This window comes from Mustela nivalis (assembly GCF_964662115.1).
Source record: "Mustela nivalis genome assembly, chromosome: 8".
In the NCBI taxonomy this organism is placed as follows: domain Eukaryota; kingdom Metazoa; phylum Chordata; class Mammalia; order Carnivora; family Mustelidae; genus Mustela; species Mustela nivalis.
The window spans coordinates 76,275,865-76,297,415 of NC_139027.1; the positions used below are offsets into that span (position 1 = coordinate 76,275,865).

General features: G+C 35.9%; 1 protein-coding gene across 5 annotated transcripts in view; it reads right to left on the reverse strand.

The window, feature by feature from the left end:
* Nucleotides 1–21,551, reverse strand: part of PREPL (prolyl endopeptidase like) — a 53,534-nt gene that overhangs the window by 25,546 nt on the left and 6,437 nt on the right. For 3 of the 5 annotated variants that reach the window (XM_082746962.1, XM_082746964.1, XM_082746966.1), the window contains 4 exons: nucleotides 15,476–15,598; nucleotides 13,751–13,817; nucleotides 12,959–13,165; nucleotides 10,929–11,064 (listed from right to left, as the gene is read on the reverse strand). In XM_082746962.1, the coding sequence (XP_082603088.1) occupies nucleotides 10,929–11,064; nucleotides 12,959–13,165; nucleotides 13,751–13,817; nucleotides 15,476–15,598 (533 nt within the window). The remainder of the gene's footprint in view (nucleotides 1–10,928; nucleotides 11,065–12,958; nucleotides 13,166–13,750; nucleotides 13,818–15,475; nucleotides 15,599–21,551) is intronic. The other 2 variants (XM_082746963.1, XM_082746965.1) reach the window with 1 other exon arrangement.

The window sequence follows — 21,551 nt, forward strand, 5'->3', positions numbered from 1 at the left end:
TTCAATTATTACCAAAAGTTTGCTATATTTCCTTAATCACATTATCTGTGCATCTATCAATCCATCTTTTTCTGAATACACTTTAACATAAACTATAGACATCGTCTAACTCTCAATCACATTAACAGTTTATAGGACTTCTTGCTGGGAAGAGGAAATAAACTTACTAGAGGAGATATGGAATTGTCATGAAGGAGAGAGGCAGAGTTTACTTTGTTCTTCTTCTGTAGGCATGTTGGCTTTTTGCCCCCTCTCAGTTTTTACAACAAAACAAATAAAATAGAAATAACAATAATGGAAATAGGAAGAAGAACCCCTGCAATCTCAACACATTTAAAAAATTAATATAACTTCTACTTTTTTCTATTTTTCCTTCCCGTTTATTTATATTTCATGCATTTGTTTTTATTTATTTATTTGTGAGAGAGAGAGAGAGAGTGCGTGTGTACACACAAGCAGGCAGAGTGGCAGGCAGAGGCAGAGAGAGAGGAGCAGGCTCCCTGATGAGCAAGGAGCCCAATGCGAGACTCAATTCCAGGATCCTGGAACCATGACCTGAGCCGAAGGCAGTGTCTTAACTGACTGAGCCACCCAGGTGTCCCTGCATTTCTGTTTTTAAATTAAAATTTTTTTTAAAGTATTGAAGTATAGTTGATACATAATGTTCTTTAAGTTCAGGTATACAATATAGTGATTAGACAACTCTATACATTACTCAATGTTCATTCCATGTGGTTACCATTTGTTACTGTAATTATTTACTTTTTTAAAAAAGATTTTATTTATTAATTTGACAGAGAGAGAGATCACAAGTAAGCAGAGAGGCAGGCAGAGAGCGGGGGGGAAGCGCAGGCAGAGAGAAGGGGGGAAGCAGGTTCCCCGCTGAGCAGAGAGCCTGATGCGGGGCTCGATCCCAGGACCCTGAGATCATGACCTGAGCCAAAGGCAGAGGCTTAACCCACTGAGCCACCTAGGCACTCCATGTTACCATACATTATTACAATATTATTGAGTATAATCCTTATGCTATGCTGTATTTTCCTCTCCATGATTTTACTCATGCATGTCTTTAAACTGATGTAAGTGAAATACAGATGCAATTTTGTATTCTGCATTTGCGACTTCACAGTATCTCTATCTCCCCCCAAATTCATTAGTCTTTAACCGCCCCCCTCAACTTTTTAAAGGTTTTTATTTATTTGACAGGAAGAGACACAGAGAGGGAACACAAGCAGGGGGAGTGGGAGAGGGAGAAGCAGGCTTCCTGCCGAGCAAGGAGCCTGATGCAGGGCTTGATCCCAGAACCCTCAATGACTGAGCCACTCAGGCGTCCATAAGCACAGTCTTTATGATGGTTATTTTTAATGGCTACCTAATATTCTATCAGGTTGCACTGTCATAATTCTTAAAACTCTGGATTTCAGAGGCGCCTGGGTGGCTCAGTGGGTTAAGCCTCTGCCTTCAGCTCAGGTCATGATCACAGGGTCCTGGGATCAAGCCCCGCATCGGGCTCTCTGCTCAGTGGGGAGCCTGCTTGCCGCCCCCACCCCCGCCTACTTGTGATCTCTGATTGTCAAGTAAATAAAATTAAAAAACCCACACCACCTCTGGATTTCAATGTTTCACTGTAATAAAGCATCTAACAGAAAACATATTCATGAAGACAGTTCTTCCTCCCTGACCTTAACAGTTATTTCCCTAAGACAAATTCTTAAGAATGGAAATACTAATTTATTTATTTAAAAGATTTTATTTATTTGCCAGCAACAGTGGGAGAGGGAGGAGCAGGCTTCCTGCTTAGCAGGGAGACCGATGGGGGGCTCGATCCCAGGACCCTGAGATCATGACCTGAGCCAAAGGCAGATGCTTAAGGAAATAGTAATTTAATGATACACAGTAATTTTTAATGACTCTTGATATATATATATAACCAAATAATATCCCAAGAGCCTTATATTAATTCACACTGACCTACTGGATGGGTTTAAATGTTATGTTTACATATTTCCTTATTATAAAAGTAATCCATAATAAAAATATGGAGAAATACAAAGAAAGATGATAACCCTGGATCTCACTACAGAGATAAGCATGGCTAATATTTTAGTAAAATTCCTACTGCACTGGACATTAACACATTTGTCAATTTTATTTCTGTGATGTGTCTTTGTCCATTTTAAACTTGGGATATGGTTTACATTATTAGTCTATAAACATCTCTTCATAAATTAAGGATATTAATTTGTCCTTTTGCTGAAAATACTTTTTTCCATTTTGTCATCTGGATTTTATTAGTTTGTAATGGTTTCTGACTTGAAAGTTTTAATATTTTAGGTAGTCAAGAATAATGTCACATCCTTTGTAATTTCTTCTATTGATTTTATGTTTTGGGACTATTTCAATCAAACTGAGTACAGTACTTATATTGTCATCTAGGTTTTTTGTTTTTTTTTTTTTACTACTAAGTTTTATTTTATCAATGTATGCTGATAGATGAAGTGATGAAAATTCTTTAAAGGGGGGTGGGGCAGAGAGAGAATCTTAAGCAGGCACCACAACCAGCATGGAACCTGATGTGGGGCTCCATCTCACAACACTGAGATCATGACCTGAGCTGAAATCAAGAGTGAGACACTCAACTGACTGAGTCACCCAGTTGCCCCTGATGAAAATTATTTTTCTCCAAATAGTATTTCCCACAGTATTAAAAAATAATACCCATTCAGGGGCAAAGAAATAAAAGCAAATAAAAAATATCTTCAAACAAATGAAAATAGAAATACAATATACCAAAACTTATGGGATACAGCAAAAGTACTTATGAGAGAGAAGTTTACTGTGATAAACACCTACATTAAGAAACATTTTGGGGTGCCTGAGTGGTGCAGTGGGTTAAGCCTCTGACTTTTGGTTTTGGCTCAGGTTGAGATCTCAGGATCATGGGACTGAGCCCCACAATGGGCTCATTCTCAGCATGGAGTCTGCTTAAGTTCTTCTCTTCCTTTGCCCCTCCCCACCAGACTCTCTCTCTCTCAAATACATAAATAAATCTATAAATAAATAAATAGATAAATATTTCACATAGGCATGCCTGGCTGGCTTAGTTGCTATGAGTATGCACCTCTTAAATATCAGGGTATTGAGTTTAAGCCCCACCTTGGGTGTGGCACCTACTTAAACAAAAACAAAAACAACAAAAAAACCCCCAAAACCCCTCCCCCAAAAAAGAAAAAAGGAAGAAATATCTCAAATTAACCATCTAATATTATGCCTCAAGAAATTAGGAAAAGAGGGGGGTGGGAGGTTGGGGTACTAGGTGGTGGGTATTATAAAGGGCACGAATTGCATGGAGCACTGGGTGTGGTGAAAAATAATGAATACTGTTATGCTGAAAATAAAAAATAAATTAAAAAAAAAAATCTTTAAAAAAAAAAAAAAAAAAAGAAATTAGGAAAAGAAAAAATTAAGCCAATGTTAACAGAAGAAAGGAAATGCAACAAAGACCCGAGCAGAAGAGACTGGAAAAACAATAGAAAATATCAACAACACTAAGAACTGCTTTTTGAAAAGATAAAACCAAAAAACTTTTAGCTACAGTACACAAAATCAGAAAGAAAAAAGGACACATTACAACTGATACTCTAGAAATAAAAAGGAGTATAAGACTACCATGAACAATTATATGCCAACAAATTAAATAAACCTAGGAAAAAAATGAATAAATTCCTAAAAATGTACAACCTACAAAGACTAACTCATGAAGAAATAGAAAATCTAAACAGACCAATAAAAACACTGGTGAAATCTACCAAACATTTAAAGAATTAGCACCAATCCTTCTCAAATTCTTCCAAAAAAATTGAAGAGAAGGAAACACTCCCAAACTCATTTCCTCAGGCCAGTATTATGCTATTCAAAAGCCAGATAAGGACACTACAAGAAAACTACCCGATATCCTTGGTGAATATAGATAAAAAAGTACTCAACAAAATGCTAGCAAACCTAATTCAATTGCTTCTTGGCCTTTTGGCTAAGCTCAAGTCTAATTCAATAGGACGTTGAAAAGATTATTCATGCAAGCTAAAAATCTGTGAGATATGAAAATGGTTCAACATATGCAAATCAATGAATGTAATACATTAATAGAATGAAAGATAAAAATCACATGATCTCAATAAACACAGAAAGCATTTGACAAAATTCAAAATCCATTCACAACACAAATTCTCTCAACAACTGGATATGGAACGAATTTTACTCAACATTATAAAGCCCATATATGACAAGTCCACAGCTAACATCATATTCAATTATGAAAATCTGAAAAGTTTTCTTCTAAGATCTAAAACAACACAAGGATGACCACTCTCACTACTTCTCATGAACACAAATACTGGAAATCTTAGCCAGAATAATCAAGCAAGAAAAAGAAATAAAAAGCATCCAAATCAGAAAGTTTCTGCAGGTGATATGATTTTATATATAGAAAACCTTAAAGATTCTGCTGTAGCAGTAATAAACAAATTAAGTTCAGGGTGTAAAACCAACATCTAGAAAAGAGCATTATCAATGTTTTGATATACTAATAATGAAATATCTGAAAAAGATATACACAAACCACTGTCATTTAAAATAGTATCAAAAACAAATACTTAGTAATAAATTTAAAGATTTTATTTATTTATTTGACAGAGATCACAAGTAGGCAGAGAGGCAGGCAGAGAGAGAGGAGAAAGCAGGCTCCGCGCTGAGCAGAAAGCCCGCTGCGAGGCTCGATCCCAGAACCCTGGGATCAAGACCTGAGCCGAAGGCAGAGGCTTTAACTCACTAAGCCACCCAGGCGCCCCAGTAATAAATTTAACCAAGGAGAGAAAAGATCTATATATTGAAAATTTAGACTCTGGTGAAAAAAAATAAAGACACAAATAAATAGAAAGATATGCCATATTCATGATTGGGAAGAATGAGTATCACTAAAATTTCTAAACTACCTAAAGCCAACTATACACTGAACGCAATCTCTATTAATGTCCCAAAGGCATATTTTACAGAAACAGAAAATACAATCCCAACATTTGTACAGAACCACAAAAGATCCCGAACTGCCAAAACAACCCTGAGAAAGTAGTAGAAGGCATCACACTTTCTGATCTCAAACTATATTATAAAGTTATAATAATCAGAACAATATTGTACTGACATAAAAACACACTAGGAGGTTCCTGGGTGGCTCAGTCAGTTGAGCATTTGACTCTTGGTTTCAGCTCAGTATCTCAAGGTCAAGATACTGAGTCCTATGTCAGGCTCTGTGCTTGGTGGGAGTCTGCCTGTTTCAGCTCAGTATCTCAAGGTCAAGATACTGAGTCCTATGTCAGGCTCTGTGCTTGGTGGGAGTCTGCCTGAGGTTGGTTCTCTTCTCACCTTATACCCCTCCCCACTACCCATGCTCTCCTTCAAATAAATAGATAAATGTTTAAAAAATATAGACATTTGAACCTACTGGAACAGAATTGAGGGCACAGAAACAAACCCCTGAATATATGCTCAACTAATACTGGATAAGGGGGCCAAAAATACTCAAAAGGGAACAGAAAATCTCTTCAATAAATTGTGTTGGAAAACTGGATAATCACATGCTACTGAAATTGCTGTGTTAATAAAACTAGAACTCTACCTTAACACTACTCACAAAAATTAACTTGAAATATATTAAAGACTTTCAACTTAAGACCTGAACATATGAAACTCCTAGAGGAAAACACTGGAAAAAAGTTCCTTGACATAGAGGCCTTGACAATGATTTTCTATTTTTTTTTTAATGACACCAGAAGTACAAACTAACAGATAAACAAGTGGGACTAGAGCAAACTATAAAGTTTCTACATAGGAAAAGAAGTGAAAAGGCAACCAATAGACTGGGATAAAACATTTACAAACCATACATATATTTGATAAAGGGTTAACATCCAAAATATATAAAGAACTCCTGTAAGTCAAAAGCAAAACAAAAACAAACAAGTCTGATTTAAAAATGGGCAGGAGACCTGACTAGACATTCCTCTGAAGGCATACAAATGGCCAATGGGTACATGAAAAGATGCTCGCCATCACTTATCATCAGGGAAGTGCAAACCAAAATCACAGTACCACTTCACATACGTTAGAATTATCAAAAGCAAAAACAAAAACAAAACAAAAAACAAAAAACAAAAAAAAAACCAAGTGGGAACTGGTCTTAGTGAGGATGTGGAGAAAAGGAAACCCTTTTGTATTGTTGGGGAGAATAGAAACTGATACAGAGATTACAGACCAGAAAAGTAAGGTTCCCTAAAAAATTCAAAAAGGAGAGGCACCTGGATGGCTCAGTTGATTAGGCATCTGACTCTTGGTTTCGTCTCAGGTCATGATCTCTGGGTAATGGGATCAAGTCACATGTTAGGCTCTGTGCTCAGCAGGAATCTGCTTGGGTATCTCTCCCTCTGTCTCCCTCTCCCTCTCTGCCGCTCATGTGGCCACATAAAAATTCTCTCTAAAGTAAATAAAATCTTAAAAAAAAAATTAAAAAAGGAACTACCAAACTACCACATGATTCAACAACCCCACTTCTGGTACTATCTAAAGGAAATGGAGTCTGGGTCACAAAGAAGTTATCTGTACTCCTAAGTTTATTACAGTATTAGTAATACTACCTAAGTGTCCACAAATGGATAACGAACACACACACACACACACACACTGTGGAGTATGATTCAGCTATGAGAAAAGGGAAATTCTGCCATTTGCAACAACATGGACTGACCTTGAGGGCATTATGCTAATAAGTCAGACAGAAAAAGACAAATATCTTATGACATCACTCATATGTGGAATCTACAAAAGCTGAACTCACAGAAACAGAGTAGTAGAATGGTGGCCAGGAACTGAGAGCTAGGTGAAATTGGGAGATAATGGAGAAAGGGTACATGCCTTCAGTTATTTATTTATTTGAGAGGGTGAGCCAGAAGGGAGAGGGAGAGAATCTTAGGCAGGCTCCATGCCTAGTGCAGGGCCCAGTCAGAGCCCAATGTGGCGCTTGATTTCACAACCCTGAGATCACCGCCTGAGTGGAAACCAAGAGTTGGACGCTTAACTGAGCCACCCAGGCACCCAAATATCTTTAGTTATAGAAGATGAATAAGCTCTGGGATCAGATGTCCAGCAATGGTGACTACAGAATTAGCAATTCAGTATTATGTACTGGAAAGTAGCCGAGACGGAAGACTTTAAATGTTCCCACCATATATAAAAAAGGTGGTAATTTGTGAGGTGACTGAGATATTAACTACCTCTCTTGTGTTAATCATTTTGTGATAGGTATAACATATCAAATCAACACATACACCTTAAACTTTTTATATATATCTCAATAAAGATAAAAAAGGTAAATTTTAAAAAAGGCACGAGTGCATTAACAGAGTTACAGAATAATACCAAAGTACTTTCAGTTCAAAAAGAGAGAAGACAAGGAATGTAAAGAACTAAGGTCAATTCATTTTCCCATTTATTTCTTTTGATATTTATTTTTAAACTTAAAATATATTTTACCTCTGATTATGAAAATAATTATGCTCACTATGAAAAATAAGTTGACATCATACTACATACTTTTTTTCACTTAGCACAATACATTTTTTAATTAGTTTTAATTTATGGACTTAGTAGCAACACATACTCTTTTTTTTGAGTAAATGTGACACACAATGTTCCATTAGTTTCAGGTGCACAACAAAGTGATTTGATAAGCTTACATGTTATGCTATGCTTACCATAAGGCAACACACACTTTAAATTCTGCTATACACTAAGAATTCAATGGCTATACACTGAACGCAATCTCTATTAAAGTCCCAAAGGCATCACTCACAGTCATCACTGGACTAGGGTTTTAGTTTGAAAGAAAAGTGCACCATTTACTCAATTAATAGGCTAGATGAGTGGCAGTAATACAGGCCTGGTATCCTAGTTATCAATAAAGACATAAAAGTGACTAAGTCTCTGCTCATAATCTAGCAGTTCTAGGCTGTCTTATGAATGTAGAGACCATGCTATAAGGCACAAAATCAACTTCAATTTTAATAAGAAAACAGGTCTTTTTATTAATTACCCTGGTTGCAATCATTATGCCTACATGGGTAGCAAACTCGAATTTTCCCATTCTGTAGTATTACTGGATATGTAAGTGATGAGTTTGAACTGATTTGCAAGGATTTTTAATTTGTATAAATACATTTAAAAGATAGGTATACTCAAAAGTATGAAAGAACGGTAGAAACAAAAAAACTCAGAAAGACTTTTGGAATTAATATGCGAGTATCATTATCCAAAGCCCAAAGCATTACCTAGGTAAAACATTACCAAGGATACGGAATGAAACTGAACAAGAAATGGCTTGTCCAAGATCAAACAGTCTATAGAAGAAATAAGACTAGAAGCATCTGCCACATCAAGGAAAAGGGACCATTCCAGGCTAATTCCATTTCTCACACAAGAATTTAAGTTCTACTAAAAAGGAAGAACAGAATCAAGTGCCAGAAGATGAAGGTATCTATTTTTTTCTAATCAACTGTATTATTTCATGTAGATCTTTAACGTCTCTATATTTTAAAAGACTTAATTTCTAAAAGAAGCTAAAGGTCTACCTCTAAAATTCCCTTTACTTGAAATTTCTAAGATGTTAAATGTTTGGTGTAGCTTAATATATTAGAGGTGACCCTGAGTTGTCCTTACTGGGATCTTTGGGGTTTAGACCCCCAGTCTCCAATGACCAGGCCAGTTTCAGTAATCTTCCAGGTTTTTCTAATTTAGCCCTGTTCTGGCCTCCAGTAATAGAACCAAACTGTAAATCATATAATGAATAGCATTTGTATTCGTGATGGTTTTTAGTGGTGGTGAGGGCGTTGTTTTTTCAGTGACTTAAAAAGTGGGTCTCCTAATTCTGGTCAGAACTTTCCTTTTGGAGTCTTTATAATTCTGCTTTCCCTAGAATGTGTGAAATTGAATGGTTCTGGAAATATTTGAAAATGGAAGAATATACAACAATCTTTAAGAATTGAACATGATTCTCAGAGGCATTCTACTATCAACACTGAAAGCTACCTTTGAACAACCAAATTTACTCAAACAATGGAAACAAAGCAGATGGAAGAATCTGGCTTGTAAGGGTTCTTCTTAGGCACACTGACGAAAATACCTTTTTAAAAATTAGGTACCCAAAACTGGCCCACCGGAGGCAGGTAAATGGAAATTACACACTTTGGTGAACTTTACTATGAGAACAGAAAACTAAACCCTGAGGATCAAAGCAAACACAGTAAATAAGCAGCTCTGTGTTTCAGAAGTTCTTTGGAGAACTTTACTCCATTTTCTCATTAGGTATGCTGCTCTTACCTTTTGGTCCTACCCTCTGAATTTAGGGATTATAAAGTGTTAAGAACTTACAAACTAGTTTGTGTTGTAGATCAGGGTTCTGAATGTCAAATGAGCGTTAACCATAGATGGTTAGTTCCTTATTGTGCAGAAAAGCATGAACAAGTCAAATAGCTTCCACTTAATCTTAGAAATTAGGATGGTACCAATATATGCCAAACAAGTATCTTCTTTAAGAGTATAGCTTACTGTGTTAATTTTGAGCTTCATTCACAAGACGGCTAATGGTTTGTAATCATAAGTTATTGATAAAACGTAATTACTAGTTTAAACTATCATCTCCCCAAAAGATATCCTTGATGAACAGCACATAAAATGGTAGAATTATATGAATAAATAGTTCTGATAATTTTTTTTTGTTTATTTGACAGAGAGAGATCACAAGTAGGCAGAGAGAGAGAGAGAAGCAGGCTCCCCACTGAGCAAGGAGCCCGATGCGGGGCTCGATCCCAGGACACTGAGATCATGACCCGAGCCGAAGGCAGCAGCTCAATCCACTGAGCCACCCAGGCACCCCTCTGATAATTTCTCATCAAAAAATTATCATCAGAGGGTGGGAAAAAGGGCAATGATAGCATTACTAGACCAAGAATGCTAGTTCTATGAGCTGGGATAACAGAACTTCTCTAGACCTCAAATTCTCAATATAAACTGGAGGCCATATAAGATTTTCATTAAGATCCTTATCAGTTCTGAAATTGCATGAAATGATGGGTTAATTTCTTGTTTTGAGTATCAACTTCACTGACATGAATGTCATTTTTTTTCTTATAAAATCTGTCCAGACATTGTCCAAGCTATACTATGAAATGACATATAAGGTGATAGAATCCTGGTGTTAGGGAAAATTTATTTCTCATAAATCATTTGGAAAATATATCTGGGTAAGAGTCAAGGGATTTTGCCAGATAAACTTATTGTCATTTCCTTCCAAGCCTGCTAAGTGGCAATATGAGGCATGAGTCCTAGATTATAAGGAAGTAAAGAGAATTAGCTTTAGGAAGGAATTACCAAAATACTGGGGAGAGCAAAATTTAAAGATCAGTGGACATCATGGCTCAAAGTAAAACAATTTAAAAGGCAGATAATTTATTTGAAATGAGTAGTGAATTCTGAGCAACTGACACCATGGTATTCCAGTTATGGCTTATAAAGGACTTAAAAATGTAGTATGATTACACTATTAAAGATTTAATTAACAACCCTTTTCACAGCCCCCAGAGAATATTAAAAACTTAGTATTTGCAGTCTAATGGTGTATTTGTGTTCACTGTGGAGTCTGAATATGAGTAGATTCCAATTTTAAATCCAAACAACTAATAAAAAGAATGATTACGTTCATCTTAGCCTATTATTACACCTGGTTCTAGCTAAAATCAACATTTTATGTCAACTAAGAACAGCACTTTAGAAAACTGGAGAACAGCCCTGGAGAAAAAAATTTAATAGCATTATTCTAGTACCTTGGGTCCTTTTCTGTGTAAAAACGTTCATTACGTTTGTTATCACCAAAAGTTGCTCGATACACATCGTGGCAGCGAAGGTTCCTCTGGAAAGTATAGAATAGGACATCTTCCTCTTCTTCATCCTTAACCCATTCTGAAAGAAAATAAAGAATTACACATTTACAGTTGAAAAAAGGGCACAGTGCATTCAAATTGTGAGTGCCACAAAAAGAGATATTTACAAGTCATTCCTGGAAATGTAAAACTGAACACAAGTTTGATTAGCGCTAACCAATGTTATACAGAAGTCAAAGAGCTTTCTGGAGAATAAAATATCACTACATCAATTTCAAGTAGTTCTCATTCTCAAGTTTCTAAATAAGAGTTGTGTTCTTGGGGCGCCTGGGTGGCTCAGTGGGTTAAAGCCTCTGCCTTTGGCTCAGGCCCTGATCTCAGAGTCCTGGGATCGAGCCCCGAGTCGGGCTCTCTGCTCAGCGGGGAGCCTGCTTCCCCCTCTCTCTCTGTCTGCCTCTCTGCCTACTTGTGATCTCTCTCTGTCAAATAAATAAAATCTTAAAAAAAAAAAAAAAAGAGTTGTGTTCAGTATCTCAGAGTCACATGCTTACAGGAGATAAGTTATGTTTACATCTACAATCTCTAACTTTGAGTCTAAAGAAACACTGGATCACATTCTCTCAGGCCTATCTACTTTGTCTGTCCTCAATCCACAGAATATCTCAAACTACCAAATACATTTTAATGCTGGAGTTTTCTTGATCTTACCAGAAGCTGTCTAGGAAGTTTTCAAATGATCACATCATGACTGCCACCTGGCTGACAGTGACTGTAAGACATCATTGTATAATACGCATCTTGATTTTAGAGAGGTTAAAATGTACAAGATGTAGGTCTCAGGGTGCCTGAGTGGCTCAGCTGGTCAACATTCAATTCTTGATTTCAGCCCAGGTCATAAGATCTAGCCTCACACGGAGCCTGCTTAACATCCTCCTTCCCTCTCTCTGCCCATCCCCTAGCAAAGTTTGTCTCAGAATAAATTATACTATAATTTCAATTCACTGCAAAAGCATTTAGTTATTAAATAATGGGGAAAATTATGGCAGAAAATGAAAAGGGAGGATAAGCTATAAATATATGTATCACTCAGTGATAAAAGATAAAATTCGAAGTTGGTTCTCTGAATCAAAACATCACTTCTGGGGTGCCTGGGTGGTTCAGTGGGTTGAGCCACTGCCTTCGGCTCGGGTCATGATCTCAGGGTCCTGGGATCGAGTCCCGCATCGGGCTCTCTACTCGGCGGGGAGCCTGCTTCCCTCTCTCTCTCTCTCTGCCTGCCTCTCTGTCTACTTGTGATTTCTCTCTGTCAAATAAATAAATAAAATCTTAAAAAAAAAAAAAAAAAAACATCACTTCTACCGATGAGTAAGTTAGTTCAACAGGTGCCAAAGTTTGTTGACAGTGACCTTGGGAAATTTAAAAAATTAAAAATGCCTAAATTTAAAGTTCAATAACATATTAAGATACAATTTATCTTAAATGTATCTGAATGGTATATTTGCAAAGAGCTACTGATCTATCGAAATACACTGTGCAGCTTGGATTCTGACTGTAATACTTTAAAAAACATGAATATTAATTTGGATAGACAATTAAAGGAAGGTCTCCCAAATAAGAGACACAAAGGAGGGACGCCTGGGTGGCTCAGTTGGTTGGGCAGCTGCCTTCGGCTCAGGTCATGATCCCAGCATCCTGGGATCGAGTCCCACATCGGGCTCCTTGCTCGGCGGGGAGCCTGCTTCTCCCTCTGCCTCTGCCTGCCATTCTGTCTGCCTGTGCTCGCTCTCTTTCCCTCTCTCTGACAAATAAATAAAATCTTAAAAAAAAAAAAAAAAAAGAGAGACACAAAGGAAGCTGTGGAGTCCATAGGGATAAATGGATTAGGCATTCACCTTCTCATTCACATGGACAAGAAAAATGTTTCAAAGATGTGGACAATTCTTTTCAGTTGCCTGTTTTGTTTGGTAGCTTACCAAAACTGGACACATTTGGGAAAGAGGCTTCCATTACAGGCTGATCACTGAGCTTCACAACTATACAGGTAGATGCTTCAGAATCTTCAGTTCTTATCTTAGCAGCTACGTATTTTTCATCAGGAGCAACTCTGATACAATCAATGAAGGGCTGGTCTAATTTAAGTTCCTCCAAATTGAATAAAACTTCATAATTATCATTATCTGCTGCATAAAGAAAAGTATGAAAGTGTTAACTCCACAAGATGTACTTAAAAAAAAAAAATCTTTAAACTGTATTTCAATGTCTTGAATTAGAATTTCCCTTCTATGAGAGGCTTACACTCCAGCTTCCTTCAGGATTGACAGCAGCTTGATTTGCATAGAAGCTGGTATTTATTTAATATTAGCCTATGCTACTCAATATTATTCTATAAATCAGCCTATCTGATATTATTTCATAGATATAGTCTTGTATTTATAGACCATGGAAAAACTAGAGAGTTAACAAACAGAATGTAAATGACATTGAATAATCTATGCAAAAGGCCCAGCATACTATTTGGGATATAGGAGATGCTCAAAAAATACTGGATCCCACCTCCATTCAAGCTTTTGGGTATAGCTGTTAACTGTATCTTGAACAAACCCAGAAATTAACTAGTCATTTTTTTTTTTAATGTAGAAATAATCTAAAAAAATGCATACTTTCTATACTTTCAAGAAATTAATACTGAATTTCTTACGAAAAAATGTAAAATACAAAAAATCAGAGTATGTTAGGGGGAAAAAAAAGGAAAAACTATGGTGTACCTTCTTCATCTTTGGAACGAACCAAGCAGCAGCCTTCTTGATAATAAACGAAACCACCATGCTTAACCTGACAAAGAAAAAAAAAAAGGTTTATTTAATAATTAATTTAAACAATTTTATTAACTGTTTGATGGTCTGACCATTTAATTTTTTAAAAGACTTTTTGTTTATTCATTTGAGAGAAAGGATGAGAGCACAAGCAGGGAGGAGAGTCAGAGGGAGAGGGAGAAGCAGGCTTGAACCCAAGATCCTGAGATCATGACCTGAGCTGAAGGCACATGCTTAAAAGACTGAGCTACACAGGAGCCCCTGGTCTGACCATTTAAGATGAAGAAGAAAGGAGATCTTTCCTAAAAAGCAGACCCATGTCTATGAATGAACACATAAAAAATATAAAATGGATCACTTTTTACAATACAGTAAGATATGGTTTTCATACATTCACAATCGCTGGAAGAGTTTCTAATACATAAATGTAAGAGGCAACAGAGAGAAGGCATAACAAAACCTCTTATGAAGGTTAACAAACTGGTAACAAACTTTAGTTGTATTTTGGGAGTATCTGACATCCCTATGGTGGGATTCAGTTAACAAAAGACTGAACAGCATCTTTAAGGTAATCTAAAATGAGGCAGACAAAGAAAGAGTGGTTCAGATTAGTCTGGAAACACAATAACCTGATGAGATGCTTTCCTCTAAAATACGCAGTCACCACCAACTGTCCTGGTTTCAATTTTATTTTTTTAAAGAAAGATTTATTTATTTGAAAGACAGAGTGCAAGTAAGCAAGCAGGAGGGAGGGCCAGAGAGAGTGAGATTCTCAAGCAGACTCTGCACTAAGCATGGAGCCCAAGACAGGGCTCCATCTCATGACCCTGAGATCATGACTCAAGCTGAAATCAAGAGTACAACACCCAACCAATTGCACCATCAAGGCGCCCCTCAATTTGATTTTATACAAAGTTTCTTATGGGCTGACAGATATACACAATTTGAGACTGAGAGACTATTACCCAATATGTAAATAGTACTCTTGTCTAATACCTACATGGTATTAATTAAATTAATCAAATGAAATTGATTGATTGATATGACTTCATCATATTCGAGCCTGAAACACATTTATTACCTGCTAAATTAATGAGTTATAAATACAGCAATCAAATACTTTTCAAATTAAATAAAAAATGACAGCTGATGGTTTCATATGAACTTCTCCTTGGAATTATTTAAAACATTTTAAAACAGAAATAATCGTTTCCAAAAACCAGAATTAACAAAGTAATTTGGAAGTTCATTTTGATTTTGAAATTCATTTACAGTTTACTTTAAAAATCATACTCTGCTTATTCTTTGTTGTTTAAGTTTTTCAGCATAAAGGCAAAAGCAGTTTTTACTTTTGTTGTGGGATTATGTCTAGAATAACAAAGTACTTCATTTGCATCCTAACTGGTAATAACAGATTTATTTATTTATTTATTTATTTTTTAAAGATTTTATTTATTTGACAGACAGAGATCACAAGTAGGCAGAGAGGCCAGGCAGATAGAGAGTGAGAGAAGGAAGCAGGCTCCCTGCTGAGCAGAGAGCCCGATGTGGGACTCGATCCCAGGACCCTGAGATCATGACCTGAGCCGAAGGCAGCGGCTTAACCCACTGAGCCACCCAGGCGCCCGGTAATAACAGATTTAAAAAAAAAAAAAACCCAAAACAAGGATATCCTACCTCTGCATTGATGATTTCATATTCTTCTTGTGGCTGTGTTTCTAACTTTGTTCTCACTTTTTCGAATGCGTCCATGTTTTCTGAAAGTGATTTTTCGTTTTCTTGTTTAATAGGCAGAAAATCCTGGAAAAAGTTTTACTGGTATGATCATAATATTTCAAACTAGAAAGAAAAAAACCTTTGCTTTTCCGAGATCATCCCTATTTCTTTTTCATGCAAGTACTACAAGGGTAGGTCTATACCTATGAAATAATATGCATTTCACAGATCTTAAATGCTTTTTAAAAAGTCTTTTATTTATTTATTTTTGAAGATTTTATTTTTAAGATTTTTAAGATTTTATTTATTTGATACAGAGAGAGCACACATGCAGAAGGAGGGGCAGGAAGAGGGAGAGGGAGAAGCAGGCCTACCATAGAGCAGGGAGCCCAATGTGGGGCTTGATCCCAGGACCCTGGGACCATGACCGGGGCCAAAGGCAGCTGCTTAACCAACTTAGCCACCCAGGAAACAAATGTTTCTTAAGCTCTTTTTCATTTAAAAATGTAAACAAAGAAAATAAGGTGAACACCTGATGGCTATACTATTAACTTAAGCTTAACAGAAGCACTAAAAAGCACTGGAGAATATTTAGATCTAATAGAAAGGCTTATACAAAACTAAGCAGTAAAGAAAAGGATGTTTACATATTTAATACTCTGGGGTAAGAGGGAGAAAAACATGTTTACTGAGTTATAAAGTACTATAATACCTCCTAAAAGGAGGGAAACTTCAAAGGAAGAGGAAGACATTATCTTTATTAATAAATGTTCATTATTATTTTTATACATAGTAAGAATTATAAGAAATATGTCTTACTTTATATCTTCATTAACCATAATTTTCTTCTCTCGTGGGGACAAGGAATCCCCCAAGTAGAACAGTTTATCAGGTCAAAAGTTAATACTTCATAAGTAAAACAAAACTTTAGGTTTAAGGAAAAAGTAATATGCTTGCTGTATAAGCAGAGTAAGAAAATAGTGGACAATTAATGAACACGAGTAGAGACACAGATTAAGCCTTAAGAAGCATTCAGTGTCTTATTGGAAGTATGTAATAAGCTAAGAGCTTTAGGTGACCTCTGGTGAGCATGAAAATGCCACATGAATCATTATAATTTGGGTAAGGCAAAACCCCACTTAACAAATCACAATACTTGACAGGTTTGCCTTGGTTATGCAGAAGAATTCTAACCAAGATTTTCAACATCAGCTTTCTGCCAAAGATGACAACTGTATAGTGATTTGTGCCAGAGGGGCACTAAACTGTTGGTAAGGATTTCTAACAGCTGGTAAATATTTATTGCACAAGTGTGTCCATGATACTTTACCAACACTGTAGAGAATGTAAGCTATAAATACAGTTTACATCACAAAGAGTTTACCATCTACAATTAAACACAAGAATAGAAATACCACCCAAACAAATTAAATGGAAAAATGATCATTTTCATGAATTACTTCCTTTGGACTTTGAGATACTTTATGATTTGGATTAGATTCCACTTACGAACAATTGCTATGGTAGTCTCATTGAGTCTCTACTTTAACCATATACTTAATATGCTTGAGTAATTATTTGAAATCCAAACACTGGAGGCTCTTGTGTTTTTCATCTATTTCTTACCATTTTCACAAAATCTAGAATTGATTTTTAGAGTAGTGAGGTAAAGTATCAATAACTTCCTATTATCATCTGAAACACAGATCAGAAGATCACTAGAAATCTATCCTGAAACTATAACTTAGCAGTAGGAACTGCCTTTCCATTGCCAGATAATCTTGCTTATTTGGTCTGTAATTCCGCTGGAATCTTTGAAGTAGAGTCAGGGTAGCTATGAAGAGTACCTCTTTCTACCTTGCAGTTTCTAGCACATTCTCTGTCATGGAGCTGGGCCCTGCAACTTTTAAATAATCATTCTTCTTTTTTAAAAATACCCATTCTTATAGAGCCATGGCCAATGCAGGACTAAAGGCAAGAGAACTGTAGGAACAAGGGAACAATACCTGTCCTCTTAGTCAAATTTATTTTACTTTCTTGATTAACCTTTTTATGGGTCAAGAATCCAAATAAACTGAGCTAATCTGAACCAAAATAACCCTGCAAGCAAAGAGGACTTTTAACTGCTTTAATAAAATGGAGGTAGAATTTGGAGCTTTATAAATAATTCCTCAAAAGGAATTACTCCCAGGAAAACTGAGATTTTAATATTCATAAATCCAAAATACTCCATATCCAAGTTGTTTTTGCTTTTAAATCTGTCCCAACAATACCCAGTGGGTATTTTAAGCTTTCATTTCAACACTAGTTAGCATTATCACTAGAGTACACAGCTAAACCTATCTATTTTAGCCAAGTATCTTAATACATTAATAGTCTATTGGTTTGAAGGGCATATACTACCTAATGGAGCTGAAGTGAGGACAGCTTTAAAGTTTTAAGGTTACATGAAAAGTATCACTCCATTAGAGGAAAAAGGCACTCTTTGCTACCTTCCAGGTGACCTGTCATAAAACCATTTTAACAATGAAACACATGAAAACAGGAGGGATAGAATATGTAAACTTCCTTATAGCAAAAATGAATTCTAAAGACAGAAAAATTACACAGAAGAAACACACTGGACAGCTTTTAGTCAAGATGGTACCATTAATACATGTCTAATTCCAAGTCCAGGGCAGAAGAGCAAAAAACAGGCTTGTCAGAAAGCAAGCAAATGCCCAAAGCTTAATGGAGAGGTGTTAAAAGGGCCAGTTTGTAGAGGTTCCTATATTTGGGACAATTTGAGCATCAAAAAGAATAATGATTATAACTGATACTACCTTGAAAAATATAAAAATTCATAGTAATTTGAAAACAAGCCAAAACAAAAAACTCCAAACATACCAAACTAGAATTAAAAAAAAGAGGGTTCAACAAAAAAGAAAACTCTTCTTTACAGAGTAGTATCAGCTAATAAATGTAGAAATAATAGAGTCAGAATATCATTAGCAACCCCAGTGACAAGTGACTAGGGTAAAGATCAATTACTGTTAAACATATTAGGTGAAATGATGTTCGGTAACACAATGCTCATGCAGTACCAAGTACTACCCTACTGACTACCTACTTAGTAACTAACTGCAAAGAGAATAAGGCCCCTTTACTGATGGAGAGAACCAGCAATTATCACCTTTACCAAAATTATCAAGCTTTACATGATTAATAGTGGGATGAACTGACATTATAGGTCTCCTGAAATATAACATGAAGCGTTTCAATTTAAGAATAAAGAAAGTAAACCTAAATGAAGTAGAAGAAACAGAATAAAGTGATCAATTAGAGAAGATCAACAAAATAAAAAGCTCATTGCTTTTTATTTTTTTATATTTTAAAAAAAGTTGGTCCTCTGAAAAATGTACAAGATATTTTTTAAAAAGTACTAAAAAAGACATGTAGAAAAACAACAGATTAAAAAAAACCCCACAATAAAGTTCTTCATGCCTATACATTTGAAAAAACAGATAAAATGAATAATTTTCCAGAAAATAAATGAATTATCCAAACAGATAAAAACAGAAGGGCTATATAAGCCAGTAACTATCAAAGAAATTAAACTGGTAATCAAGTGTCCTCTTCTTAAAGGAGACACCAAACCCACATGCTTTCCAAGATAGCTTTCTGACATCTTCAAGGAACAGTTTTCTCATATGCTAACCAAGAAAAAAAATGTCAATTATTTAAAAGTACTCAACTTACTTTATGAGGCAAATATTATTTGACACCAAAACTAGACAATGACAATGTATGACAATTAAATACTAATCTTATTGTCAAACATGGACTAAAAAAATGGAAAATAAAATACAATGAAACAATGTATTTTTAAAAAGCACAAAACAAAAATAGTAAAGTAATAATAAAACCCTATGTGACCAAGTAGGGCATATCTTAAGAATGAAAAGATGGTTCAGCATTAGAAAAATCTACTAATGTAATTTAACACAAATAAAGGAGATAAATCTTAGGGCCAGTTCCATTAATGCAGAAAAAAACAGAAAATAAGACACTTTAAAAACCTTAAATTAAGAACAAAGAATTTAGAGAAATTAGGAACTTCTGACTTGATAAATGGTTTCTTTGTTGTTTTACACAGGACCACACTAAAATCTATCATTAACATACCTGAAGTGTATTCATATTAGTACACATCTTATTTAGTATCCATGAAACACTTCTCAGTAATCTTAATTATACTCACTTAAAATTTCTAGTTCTATTTACTGTTTCATTATTCAATGGTTTCTTATGCCCCTTGCTTCCAATTTCTTTCCTCCTTTTTCTTGAGCCCCCTAAGATTTCTGCCCTTTTCGTTCAACTGACTACTCTTGTCAAAGTCACTGATGGCCACAGCACTGCAAAATACAAACGTTATTCTATGCACTCCTATTAGTTGACCTATAAGCATCACGATACAATTGATAACTTCCTTCTCCTGAGAACACCTTTTCACTTGACTTCCAGGACCCCTCATTCTTACTGTTTTCCTCCTATCTCACTAGGCCTTCTCAGTCTCCTTAACGATTCCTATATCTACTTCCTGGCTTCTTAACATCAGCATGCCCCGGACCACTTCTTCATCTGCCGTCTGCATTAATATCCTCAGTGATCTCAACCAGCCTCATGACCTTAAATGCGATTTATATGCTGAAGACTCCCAAATTTAGATCTCTACCCTGAACCTTTCCCCTGCACAAGTTGAACCTGTGTATCCGACTGACTACTCAACCTTTCTACTTAGATCACTAATAGATAGGTATGTCAAAAAATGTCCCAAACCAAACTTCCAATCTCCCCATGTACCCTCTCCCCCAACAAAACTCTGCTTCTTCTATCACTCCTATCCTGATAAATGATAATTCTATCCTTCTAGCTGCTCAGGTTTAAAACCACAGTCTTCTCTGTCTTTCTCTCTTGATACAACCAGGTATCTTTTCAACTTTTAAGATTTAGCATCTGACTACTTCTTTCTCTGTACTGGTATTACTCGGTCTGTACTGTTATCCTTTCTCCTTTGGATAAGGAGAAAGCCTAAATGCTGTTTCTGCTCCTGTCTTCCCAGGCTATTTTCAAAAAAAGAGGCAGAGTGAGCCTAAAGTCAGATCATATCACTTCTTCACTGAAAGCCCTCCCATGATTTCCCATCTCACTCAAGAGGAAAAGCAAAAATCTTTGCAATGGTCTAGAAGGTCCTAATTCCATGACCTTGAGGACCTCATCTACTACGACACTCTTTCCACGCTCACTTACTCTGAGCCACACCGGTCTCTTTGCTATTGCTTGAATATGAGTGAATATGAGTGGCTTCCCCCTACCTCAGTTTCTTAGAACATGCTATGTCCTGTGCCCAAACACCAAATGTTACCTTATAGTTAGGCCTTCTCTGACCATCCTATTAAAATAACAATCCTCCCTATCTCAATATGGTCTATTCATTCTTTCCCTGTCTTATGTTTCACTATCCCGACTGTCTCTGACATACTTTATGTTTAATTCATATGTATCATTGTTCTTCTCTCTTCTCTTAACTAGAATGGTAAGTTTCATGAAGACAGGGATTTTTGTTTCCTTTGCTCACTGCTACATACCCGATTGCTAGACTGGTGCATAGTAAGTGTTCAACAAATAATTGCTGAGTAGAAGGAAATAAAGCACAAAACATAAAAATTTAAAGATCTATTTAAACAACAAAGTGAAAAGACAGCACAAATTATAAAAAAGATACCTACAGCACATAAAAGACATGTAAAAAATGCTTATGAATCAGTAAGAAAGAAAACACAGTACGAATGGTCAAGGCATATGAATAAGCAATTCAAGATAAAACCAAAGGAGTTAATGAACACAGAAAAGCAGCTCAACTTCATGATTAATCAGGGCAATGAATACTAAGCAATGACATACTTGCCACATTTATCTGTTGGAAGGGCAAAAAGAAAGTCTGATAATGTAAGTGAGATATAAATCGAATTCTTATATATTCCTTGTTTGTACTTAA